General features: G+C 48.4%; 1 protein-coding gene across 1 annotated transcript in view; it reads right to left on the bottom strand.

The window, feature by feature from the left end:
* SELENOO (selenoprotein O) overlaps window positions 1-12822 on the bottom strand; it is a 59456-nt gene that overhangs the window by 27883 nt on the left and 18751 nt on the right. The window contains exons 6-8 of the mRNA XM_075345094.1: window positions 12148-12292; window positions 9717-9902; window positions 7494-7650 (exon numbers count right to left, since the gene is read on the bottom strand). Coding sequence (XP_075201209.1) covers window positions 7494-7650; window positions 9717-9902; window positions 12148-12292 — 488 coding nt within the window. The remainder of the gene's footprint in view (window positions 1-7493; window positions 7651-9716; window positions 9903-12147; window positions 12293-12822) is intronic.

The following is a 12822-nucleotide window of genomic DNA, read 5'->3' on the forward strand; positions in this document are numbered from 1 at the left end:
TGGAGCCGTGGGCGGTGCTAGTAAAAGTGCGGGAATCTGGGGTCCCCACAGTGATCAGTGAGGGGGGAGGAAACATACAGGATGCTCCGGCCCTCACATCCGACGTCAGGTCGGCAGTCCCGCCCTTACCCCTGACAGGCAGGCCCGGGGGCGGGATTTTTGCTACTAGGCCGCGATGAAGCCGGGGACTAAATTTAAGACCGCGGCCGACAAGCAGGTGCGGTCGGCGCGGAAGTCCGCCGGTCTTCACAAATCAGCAGCTGCTGCAGCGTCCGGGAAGAAGGCGCTCCATGCACAGTCCAGTCCCCATGGGGACACAGAGTACCTTAGAGATGCAGGGCCCGGTCCCTGAGGATGAATAGACTCCTGTCCGGCAGATTCCCACAGGGGCTGCGGAGGGAGCCCGGTCCCAGTGAAATGGATGACCGGTCAGGATCCCACTTCTCCCAGAGCCACTAAGGGATGGTGAAGGAAAACGGCATGAGGCTCCGGCCTTTGTACCCCGCAATGGGTACCTCAACCTTAACAGCACCGCCGACATAGTGGGGTGAGAAGGGAACATGCCGGGGGCCCGTGGGGGTCCTCTTTTCTTCCAACCGATACAACTAATCTGAGAATGCATGAGTGGATGTGTGCCTCCTTCCACACAAAGCATAAAACTGAGGAGCCCGTGATGCACGGGAGGGTGTATAGGCAGAGGGGAGGGGTTACACTTTTAAAGTGTAATACTTTGTGTGGCCTCCGGAGGCAGAAGCTATACACCAATTGTCTGGGTCTCCCAATGGAGCGACAAAGAAAAAGGGTATGTTTTATAATCCGAATGGTCATTACCGGGGATGTTGGAAAGGGGACGCAGGAGCAATGCTTCGGGCACTGTCCTGTGGCTGCCGGGCACCATTCTGAAAATGTTGTCAGCCGTGCAGACTTCAAATAATGGAATCGGCGCTTGTGCAGATGGAGCTCTGGGCTCAAGCTCTCTTCTGTGCATGTGCTGCCTCCAGCCCATTGATCTCCCAGCAGCAGACTTAAGGAAAATGGTGCCCGGAGGTGGCACATGCGCATATGAGATCTTGAGCCGAGAGCTCCATCTGCACCCTCACCGCCTCCGGGCACTATTTCTTTGAAACGAAAGAAGAAAAACGACCAACAGAGCCCAATTGCTGATTGTGAAAGAAGGGAATTTTGTTACTTACCGTAAATTCCTTTTCTTCTAGCTCCTATTGGGAGACCCAGACGATTGGGTGTATAGCACTGCCTCCGGAGGCCACACAAAGCAATTACACTAAAAAGTGTAAGGCCCCTCCCCTTCTGGCTATACACCCCCAGTGGGATCACTGGCTCACCAGTTTTAGTGCAAAAGCAAGAAGGAGGAAAGCCAATAACTGGTTTAAACAAATTCACTCCGAAGTAACGTCGGAGAACTGAAAACCATTCAACATGAACAACATGTGTACCCGAAAAACAACCAAAAATCCCGAAGGACAACAGGGCGGGTGCTGGGTCTCCCAATAGGAGCTAGAAGAAAAGGAATTTATGGTAAGTAACAAAATTCCCTTCTTCTTCGGCGCTCCATTGGGAGACCCAGACGATTGGGACGTCCAAAAGCTGTCCCTGGGTGGGTACAGAATACCTCATGTTAGAGCTGCGAAGACAGCCCTCCCCTACGGGGAGGCAACTGCCGCCTGCAGGACTCTTCTACCTAGGCTGGCGTCCGCCGAAGCATAGGTATGCACCTGATAATGTTTGGTGAAAGTGTGCAGACTCGACCAGGTAGCTGCCTGGCACACCTGTTGAGCCGTAGCCTGGTGTCGTAATGCCCAGGACGCACCCACGGCTCTGGTAGAATGGGCCTTCAGCCCTGATGGAAACGGAAGCCCAGCAGAACGGTAGGCTTCAAGAATTGGTTCTTTGATCCATCGAGCCAGGGTGGCCTTAGAAGCCTGCGACCCTTTGCGCTTACCAGCGACAAGGACAAAGAGTGCATCCGAACGGCGCAGGGGCGCCGTGCGGGAAATGTAGATTCTGAGTGCTCTCACCAGATCTAACAAATGTAAGTCCTTCTCATACCGATGAACTGCATGAGGACAAAAAGAAGGCAAAGAGATATCCTGATTAAGATGAAAAGAGGATACCACCTTCGGGAGAAACTCCTGAATGGGTCGCAGCACTACCTTGTCCTGGTGGAAGACCAGGAAGGGAGCCTTGGATGACAGCGCTGCTAGCTCAGACACTCTCCGAAGAGATGTGATCGCTACCAGAAAAGCCACTTTCTGTGATAGTCTAGAAAGAGAAACCTCCCTCAGAGGCTCGAAGGGCGGCTTCTGGAGGGCAACTAGTACCCTGTTCAGATCCCATGGATCTAACGGCCGCTTGTACGGGGGTACGATATGACAAACCCCCTGCAGGAACGTGCGTACCTTAGAAAGTCGTGCTAGACGCTTCTGAAAAAAGACGGATAGCGCCGAGACTTGCCCTTTAAGGGAGCCGAGCGACAAACCTTTTTCTAACCCAGATTGCAGGAAAGAAAGAAATGTAGGCAATGCAAATGGCCAGGGAGACACTCCCTGAGCAGAGCACCAGGATAAGAATATCCTCCACGTTCTGTGGTAGATCTTAGCGGACGTGGGCTTCCTAGCCTGTCTCATGGTGGCAACGACCCCTTGGGATAATCCTGAAGACGCTAGGATCCAGGACTCAATGGCCACACAGTCAGGTTCAGGGCCGCAGAATTCCAATGGAAAAACGGCCCTTGGGACAGCAAGTCTGGTCGGTCTGGTAGTGCCCACGGTTGGCCGACCGTGAGATGCCACAGATCCGGATACCACGCCCTCCTTGGCCAGTCTGGGGCGACGAGTATGACGCGGCTGCAGTCGGATCTGATCTTGCGTAGCACTCTGGGCAAGAGTGCAAGAGGTGGAAACACATAAGGGAGCCGGAACTGCGACCAATCTTGCACTAAGGCGTCTGCCGCCAGAGCTCTGTGATCGCGAGACCGTGCCATGAAGGTTGGGACCTTGTTGTTGTGCCGGGACGCCATTAGGTCGACGTCCGGCCTTCCCCAGCGGCGACAGATTTCCTGAAACACGTCCGGGTGAAGGGACCATTCCCCTGCGTCCATGCCCTGGCGACTGAGGAAGTCTGCTTCCCAGTTTTCTACGCCGGGGATGTGAACTGCGGATATGGTGGAGGCCGTGGCTTCCACCCACATCAGAATCCGCCGGACTTCCTGGAAGGCTTGCCGACTGCGTGTCCCCCCTTGGTGGTTGATGTATGCCACCGCTGTGGAGTTGTCCGACTGAATTCGGATCTGCCTTCCTTCCAGCCACTGCTAGAAGGCTAGTAGGGCAAGATACACTGCTCTGATTTCCAGAACATTGATCTGAAGGGTGGACTCCTGCTGGGTCCACGTACCCTGAGCCCTGTGGTGGAGAAAAACTGCTCCCCACCCTGACAGACTCGCGTCTGTCGTGACCACCGCCCAGGACGGTGGTAGGAAGGATCTTCCCTGTGATAATGAGGTGGGAAGAAGCCACCACTGCAGAGAGTCCTTGGCCGTCTGGGAAAGGGAGACTTTCCTGTCCAGGGATGTTGACTTCCCGTCCCATTGGCGGAGAATGTCCCATTGAAGAGGGCGCAGATGAAACTGCGCAAACGGAACCGCCTCCATTGCCGCCACCATCTTCCCGAGGAAGTGCATGAGGCGTCTTAAGGAGTGCGACTGACTTTGAAGGAGAGCCTGCACCCCAGTCTGTAGTGACCGCTGCTTGTCCAGCGGAAGCTTCACTATCGCTGAGAGAGTATGAAACTCCATGTCAAGATACGTCAGTGATTGGGTCGGTAACAGAGTTGACTTTGAGAAGTTGATGATCCACCCGAACGTCTGGAGAGTCTCCAGTGCAACATCCAGGCTGAGTTGGCATGCCTCCTGAGAGGGTGCCTTGACAAGTAGATCGTCCAAGTAAGGGATCACAGAGTGTCCCTGAGAGTGCAAGACTGCTACCACTGCCGCCATGACCTTGGTGAACACCCGTGGGGCTGTCGCCAGACCAAATGGCAGAGCTACGAACTGAAGATGGTCGTCTCTTATCACGAAGCGTAGAAAGCGTTGGTGCTCTGTAGCAATCGGCACGTGGAGATAAGCATCTTTGATGTCTATTGATGCTAGGAAATCTCCTTGAGACATTGAGGCAATGACTGAGCGGAGGGATTCCATCCGGAACCGCCTGGCGTTCACATGCTTGTTGAGCAGTTTTAGGTCCAGAACAGGACGGAAGGAGCCGTCCTTTTTTGGCACCACAAAGAGATTGGAGTAAAAACCTTGTCCTCGTTCCCGAAGAGGAACAGGGACCACCACTCCTTCTGCTCTTAGAGAATGCACCGCCTGCAGAAGGGCATCTGCTCGGTCGGGATGTGGGGAAGTTCTGAAGAACCGAGGCGGAGGCCGAGAACTGAACTCTATCCTGTACCCGTGAGACAAAATGTCTGTTACCCACCGGTCTTTGACCTGTGGCAGCCAAATGTCGCAAAAGCGGGAGAGCCTGCCACCGACCGAAGATGCGGAGGGAGGCGGCCGAAAGTCATGAGGCAGCCGCCTTGGAAGCGGTACCTCCGGTTGCTTTCTTGGGGCGTGAGTGAGTCCGCCAGGAATCAGAGCTCCTTTGCTCTTTCTGAGTCCCTTTGGACGAGGAGAATTGGGGCTTGCCCGAGCCTCGAAAGGACCGAAACTTTGACTGCCACTTCCTCTGTTGAGGTTTGTTTGATCTGGGCTGGGGTAAGGAAGAGTCCTTACCTTTGGACTGTTTAATAATTTCCGCCAATTGCTCACCAAACAGTCTGTCTCCAGATAATGGCAAGCTGGTTAAACATTTTTTAGAAGCAGAATCTGCTTTCCATTCTTTTAACCACAAGGCTCTGCGCAAAACTACAGAGTTGGCGGATGCCATTGAGGTACGGCTCGTAGAGTCTAGTACCGCATTGATAGCGTAGGTCGCAAACGCAGTCATTTGCGTAGTTAAGGACGCCACTTGCGGCACTGCTGGACTTAAGAAAGAGTCCACCTGTGCCAGACCAGCTGAAATAGCTTGGAGCGCCCACACGGCCGCGAATGCTGGAGCAAACGACGCGCCAATAGCTTCATAGACAGATTTCAACCAAAGGTCCATCTGTCTGTCATTGGCATCTTTAAGTGAAGCCCCATCCTCCACTGCAACTATGGATCTAGCTGCAAGCCTGGATATTGGAGGGTCCACTTTTGGACACTGGGTCCAGCGCTTGACCACGTCAGGGGGAAAGGGATAACGTGTATCCTTCAGACGTTTGGAAAAACGCTTGTCCGGATAAGCATGGTGTTTCTGGATTGATTCTCTGAAGTCAGAGTGGTCCAGAAAAGTACTCAATTTACGCTTGGGATACAGAAAATGGAATTTCTCCTGCTGGGCAGCTGCTTCCTCTGCTGAAGGGGCTGGGGGAGAAATATCCAACAGCCTATTGATGGCCGCTATAAGGTCATTTACCATGGCGTCACCATCTGGCGTATCCAAATTGAGTGCGGTGTCAGGACCAGACTCCTGATCACCCACCTCTGTCTCATCATATAGAGACCCTTCTCGCTGAGACCCTGACCCGCGTGATGACGTGGAGGGTCTCTCCCAGCGAGTTCGCTTAGGCGGCCTGGGACTGTCATCAGAGTCAGAGCCCTCAGCCTGTGATGCCTGGGACCCCCTTGAAGTACGGATTAGTTCCAACTGAGGGGGACCGGGGAACATAGACACAGCAGTGTCCATGGTCTGAGCAACTGGCCTGGACTGCAAGGTCTCCAGGATTTTTGTCATAGTCACAGACATTTTGTCAGCAAAGACTGCAAATTCTGTCCCCGTCACCGGGGCAGGGTTCACAGGCGTCTCTGCCTGGGCTACCACCACCATAGACTCTGGCTGCCGAAGTGCCACTGGGACTGAACATTGCATACAATGAGAGTCGTTGGAGCCTGCTGGTAGATTAGCCCCACATGCTGTACAAGCAGTGTATACCGCCCGTGCCTTGGCACCCTTGCGTTTTGTGGATGACATGTTGCTGTCTCCTCAGAGCAATATAGGGGTATACAGCCAAGAAGCGACCGTACAGTGCAGTATATATATATATATATCTGGTACAGGAAAAAGTACACCAATACAACACTGTGGCACTAGTGGGGCCAGCACTTATGTGCTGCTTACCGCCCGCTAAACGCGGGTGTGTGGTCGCCAGAAATCCCTAGTCTGGGTCTCCCAGAGCCTGTGTCCGTCCTCCAGCCAGACTGCATGCAGGAATGGCTGCCGGCGTCCTGTGGAGGGGGGGGCGGGCCCTGGGCGTGCTCAGACCAAAAGCGGGAAACCTGCGTCCCACTGTGCCTAGTGAGAGGGCTGGAGCATGTAAATAAGGCTCCAGCCCTCGGCGCTGACGATTGCACAGCGTCTGTCCCATTCCCTGAGTGACAGGGAGGGGGCGGGAACGAAGCGGAGCTAGGCCGCAAAAGCCGGGGACTAAATTTATAAGCGCCGCCGCCGTAAAAGCGCGGTCGGCGCTAAGTCCCCGGCGCACTACAAGTCCCAGCCGCGCCGCCGCTCCGAGAGTGGCCGGCGCGGTAGTTCCCAGCACATGAAGTCACACAGCTAAGCTGCTGTGACTCAAACCCCAGCGTGCAGCGCTACTGTCCCCGGCGCACTAACACACCCAGCAAGTCTGGCGTGTGCGTGCCTGTCTGTACGGGGACACAGAGTACCTGAAAGTTGCAGGGCCTTGTCCCTGAACGGTACCCAGCTCCGTATCCAGCAGGTTCACTGGGTCTGTGGATGGAGCCCGGCCTCAGGGCTTGGGGGCCGGTAAGATCCCACTTCCTCAGAGCCCCTCAGGGGGATGGGGAAGGAAAACAGCATGTGGGCTCCAGCCTCTGTACCCGCAATGGGTACCTCAACCTTACAAACCACAAGTGGGGTAGGAAGGGAGCATGCTGGGGGCCCCATATGGGCCCTCTTTTCTTCCATCCGACATAGTCAGCAGCTACTGCTGACTAAACAGTGGAGCTATGCGTGGATGTCTGACCTCCTTCGCACAAAGCAGAAAACTGGTGAGCCAGTGATCCCACTGGGGGTGTATAGCCAGAAGGGGAGGGGCCTTACACTTTTTAGTGTAATTGCTTTGTGTGGCCTCCGGAGGCAGTGCTATACACCCAATCGTCTGGGTCTCCCAATGGAGCGCCGAAGAAAAGGACTTTATTGAGGTAATTGGTGAGCAATTCTCAAGTGATTGTTTATTTACCTACTGGGAATTTCTGACATTGGTGTTCTTCTTATGATTGTGCAGCTCACCATTTACCTCAATAAAGTCCTTTATTTCTCTCTAAATTTGGGGTGCATCTTATAAACCACAAAATACGGTATGTTAAATAAATAAAAAAAAAAAAATTATCCTAGCTACACAAGTAAAATGATTTGCACATAGAAAGCCAATATTACCTCTGTAAAATCCCCCTTCTCAGCAGCATCTATGGCATTTTGAGCAATATAATTTCTCAGAATGTGAATTGGGTTGTTCGAATTCATGATTTTCTCCCTCTGTGCAAAAAAAGCTTCACCAACACCAGCATTTTCTTGATCTTTTTCCAAGCGAGCACTAAAGTGAGGAAAAAAGGCCTTTATTTATTCTTCACAACACAGGTACACACAGAGAATGTAAAACGGTTTAATTTACTTTAAGGGGTTGTCCAGTCTTGGGGTGCAAGTCTGCAGTCACTAAGATTCTCCAGTGTCGGGAGAAGTTAGGCGATTTGCATACATGCGGTCACGTGCCAACTAGATGTGCCCTGTCCCACCCAGTAGAAGGGAATTAAGTGGGGTCAGACTTGCCTAGTTGGAAGTATGCAAATCACATTCTTGCAGTCATATGACCGCCTGCTCACTATTGTAGCATACGACTGGAGAATACTGACGAGGGTGCACACTGCCCACAGGGAGGATTCAGAAGTCTGAAGTCACATACTGCAACTGCAGACTTGCGCCCTTAGGCTATGTGCGCACGTGTGCGTATTGCATGCAGTTACGCTGCATATTGCACTGCAGCGTAAATGCATGCGCCCTGCATCCCCAGCACAATCTAAGAAAATTGTGCATAATCCATGCGCATGTTGCGTTTTAGAACGCAGCGATTTGCATGCTGCCAAATCGCTGCGTTCTAAAAAGCAAAATGTCACTTATTCCGTGCGGTTTGGATGCAGCCCCCACTCTGTCTATGGGAGAGGCTGCATCCAGAGCACATGAAATCGGCTTTTTCACTGCAGTGTTTCTGCAGGGATTTGAAGCGCACATGTGCTGTTCAAAATTGCTGCAAATATTTCTGCAGGGACACAACGCAACGAAGGCACATAGCCTAAGGCTGTACAACCTTTTAATGACCAATAACCTATTATCAGAATGGGCCAAATATATTAGATTAGGGAGGTCTGACTGAGAATAGTCATGTCACCACCTATAGGGTTTACCAGAACAGCTCTATACTCCAGTTATAAAGAACAAAACCCTCTAACATATTTCATATACACAGACATTTCACCTTGCAAACTAAGGAGCAGATCTTTACCATTTTGCGCGTATCTATAGCTACTACTTATGTAATGGGTAATACATAAGCATGCAATTAAAGGAGTTAACTGGTCTTAGGGTACAGTCTCACAAAACGACGTACCAGTGATTCCGACCACGATACGACCAGGTCAGGATCGCTGGTGCGTCGCTACATGGTCGCTGGTGAGCTGTCAATCAGGCAGCTCTCACCAGCGACCCTGTGCTTGGTAACCAGGGTAAATAACGGGTAACTAAGCAAAGCGCTTTGCTTGGTTACCCGATATTTACCCTGGTTATCAGCGTACACCGCTTAGCGCTGGCTCCCTGCACACGTAGCCAGGGTACACATCGGGTTACTAAGCAAAGCGCTTTGCTTAGTTACCCGATATTTAGCCTGGCTACGTGTGCAGGGAGCCAGCGCTAAGCGGTGTACGCTGATAACCAGGGTAAATATCGGGTAACCAAGCAAAGCGCTTTGCTTGGTTACCCGATATTTACCCTGGTTACCAGCGTACGCTGCTTACACAGAGTCGGTGCTCGTTGGTCTCCCGCCGTCAAACACACCGATGCGTGTTGAACAGCGGGAGACCAATGAGCAAAAAATGAACCAGAACAGTGTGTAACAATCAGCGATTTCACGGCTGGGGCCAGGTCGCTGCTTAGTATCACACACAGCGAGATCGCCGATGACGTCATTGATACGTCACAAAAACTGTGACTCAGCAGCGATCTCGCTATGTGAGCAGTACCCCTTAGTCTGTCTGCAGACTTGTGAATTCTCACATCACGTTCACTACACACTGAGGATTCCCTAGTGCTTGCCAGTATGGCATTTGCATATTACAGACTAGACCATTACTGGCCTTGCTCAAACTTGCATTGAACCAGGCCGGATAAAGCCTAAAATCAGCACGTGACTGCATGTATGGTAATCACATACTTACGATCATGTACCTGCCACTGAAGGATCCACATAGCCTGAAAGTGCACGCATTGTGAAAATTCACAAGTCTGAAGTCACAGAGGGACATAAAGTGACTGCCGACTTGTAGCTTTTTAAATATTTAGTATCTGACTAAGACTATAAACGGGGCAAAGATTATGGGCAGGGTTACGTACCAGTATTTTTGAAGCCACTCTTCCCAGTGCTTCTTGTTCTCATTCATTAGGTCCTCGCTACTAGTCTCCTCAAGCTTTTGATGTTTTTCTATACGTTCCAGCTCTTGACTTATGTTGGCTTTAGATCCAATCAATGCAAACAACTGAGGATTGCTCTGAGCCAACATCAGCATCATAGTAAGTTGCCTGAAAAATACATACATGCAAAAGAGCACACAGCTTTATGTGCATCAAATCCATTATAATTTTGTGCACCCACCCCCCGCGCTCCAGACCCATGGAAATCCTGCTTTACAGTACACCATGTACCGTATACATCCATCTGTGAATGTGTATTATTGAGAGCAAATAACACGATCAATTAAAAAAATAAATCCCAAATACCCAAGATTAACCATCTTTCTCTAGTTAATAGCATTAGGCAAGGTTCAGAAGACTGTCAAAATAATAGTACCAGTCCCATCAACGTGCATCGCAGCAGCATATTGTCATCACATGCGCGGTCCTCGCTTGTAAAACAGAAAGATTGCAAGCTAAGCTTTTTCCACTTTGACCATTGATCCATGTGAAAAATCACTGGTGCTCTTGCACTTTGACCATGATTGGTCAGTTTGTACTTTCCATTGCTCATAAATGACAGCACCGAAAATAAGCTCTTTACCTGGCCTTATTGCTCTTGTGTACAGGTTTTGCATGGTAATACCAGCAAAATGTTTAAGGTAATCCAGACTAAATACTGTCATACACACACACACACACACACACACCAGTTCAAAAGTTTAGGTTCACCCAGACAATTTTGTCTTGTCCATTAAAAAAATCACACTTTTATTTATCAAGAGTTGCATAATGAATAGAAAATATAGTCCAGACTGACTAGGTTAGAAATAATGATTTTTACTTGAAATAATAACCTGTGAGGCACTGATTTCTCAAACTAGAGCCTCTAATGTACTTGTCTTGTTGCTCAGTTGTGCAGTGGGGCCTCCCCTTCTCTTTCTTGTCTGGTTAGAGCCTGTTTGTGCTCTCCTCTGAAGAGAGTAGTACACACACCATTGTAGGAAATCTTCAGATCCTTGGCAATTTCTCTCATGAAATAGCCTTAATTTTTAAGAACAAGAATAGACTGTCGAGTTTCACATGAAAGTTCTCTTTTTCTGGCCATTTTGAGAGTTACTGGAACCAACAAATGTAATGCTCCAGATTCTCAACTAGGTCAAAAGAAGGTCAGTTTTATAGCTTCTCTAATCAGCAAAACTGTTTTCAGTTGTGCTAACATACTTGCACAAGGGTTTTCAAGGGATTTCTAAACATCCATTAGCCTTCTAACATTCTAACACAGTTAAACACAATGTACCATTAGAACACTGGAGTGGTGGTTGTTGGAAATTGACCTCTATACACCTATGTAGATATCGCATTAAAAAAAACCAGACGTTTGACGCTAGAATAGTCATTTACCACATTAACAATGTATAGAGTGTATTTCTGTTTAATTTAATGTTAGCCTCATTGAAAAAAAAAAATGTGCTTTTCTTTCAATAGTAATAAAATATCTAAGTGACCCTAAACTTTTGAACTGTACTGTATCTTATCGCTTCATGTCAGTATTTATGGCAGTATACATTTGGTTTTTCCTCCCTTTCTTTCTAGAGTTATAACTTTTTTATATAATTTAAAAAAAAAAAAAAGACACTATTCATTTTAACATGCGATGTTTTGCAGGTTGCATACATTTTTTTTTTATTTTATTTTTTTTTTTTTACAGGAGTGAAAAAAAAACTTTTTTGTTTAAATAAACAGTCATGATTTTGAGTTTTCTGAAATATTGAGCCCCCTCCCATCAATGGAATTGTGTAAGGGCTTGTTCTTTACCAGCCATTTTTGTGGCACGCTAACATTTATTGATATCAATTTGTGGTGCATATGTTCTTAGGGAGGTGTGGTGACAAAAAAAAAAAAAATGCAATTCTGGTATTTTTCTTCATGACATTTATCATATGTAGTAATTTTATATTTTGATAAATTGAACCGTTACAGAAGTCACTTCGTAGGATTAAGATGGCAGCCGTGGGGGTCTCCAGGTGTTAATCTATCCATCAGCACCCAGTGATTCTCATGGGTGGCCAATTGGAGCCAGCGCACGTGCGCACCAATGAAAGCTTTATTTAAATACCACTGTCAAACAGCACAGATCGGAGCAAGCTCTGATCACTGAGGTTATAGGAAGATGCTGGCTTTGAAACACAGCCAGCATCTCTCTGGTCTGGTTGTGCTCAGCTCTTGAGCCTATTCTGAACACTTACTCGTCATGTGATGTAGCATTATGTAATGTTGGGAAAAGGTTGAACAAAAAAAAAAAAAAAAAAAAGTACTACATAACATGTATATAATAATTTAGTAATCCTGCACATATTGATATATACTATACCTTGGATCCATTTTTGGTTTAAAAGCCACTTTCAGTTCTTCCATACTAGCACACTGTTCAGTTATGTTACTCAAGAATCCATCTACATCAACAGCACTTCCTGAAAACTTGCTGAGGACCCGGAAAGTATTTGTGAAATCAGAGCCTGCAAAAAAATAGAAAAAAATAAGAATCATACATGTAATGAAAGGTCTATAAAAGAGGAAGTGTATAGCAAAACTCTTTTAGAAAATTCAGAAGTGTATGTTTAGGTCGACAATGTAACTCACTGATCACTACAATGATGCGGCATTAGGAAAATCAGCCCACCACTTTGGCTCGTCAGCTGCTGACAGTCTATTCTAGTGCTCGGTGAGCATCACATATGTAAGACCTTTTAGAGGCATATTGTAGCAAGATTTCACCAATGTTCAATTAGACAGTCCTCTAAGATTTTTTTTTCACTATTTCATTATTAAATTGTGAAGGTATTTTACAGTATATACACAATTATACAAATACAAAATAACATGTTGCCAACTCAAAAGGAAATCACCAGTCAGTCAAGTTAGAACTAAAATAGATATCCCAATGACTATCGGGCGGCCATAACATCACAATTTCTTACTTTGGAGTATGCGTACAAGACATCTTTTTCAAGTGGAATCTGCCTGGAGCCTTCCAGGAGCAGTTCTG

The sequence above is a fragment of the Anomaloglossus baeobatrachus genome, chromosome 4 (assembly GCF_048569485.1).
Source record: "Anomaloglossus baeobatrachus isolate aAnoBae1 chromosome 4, aAnoBae1.hap1, whole genome shotgun sequence".
NCBI lineage: Eukaryota > Metazoa > Chordata > Amphibia > Anura > Aromobatidae > Anomaloglossus > Anomaloglossus baeobatrachus.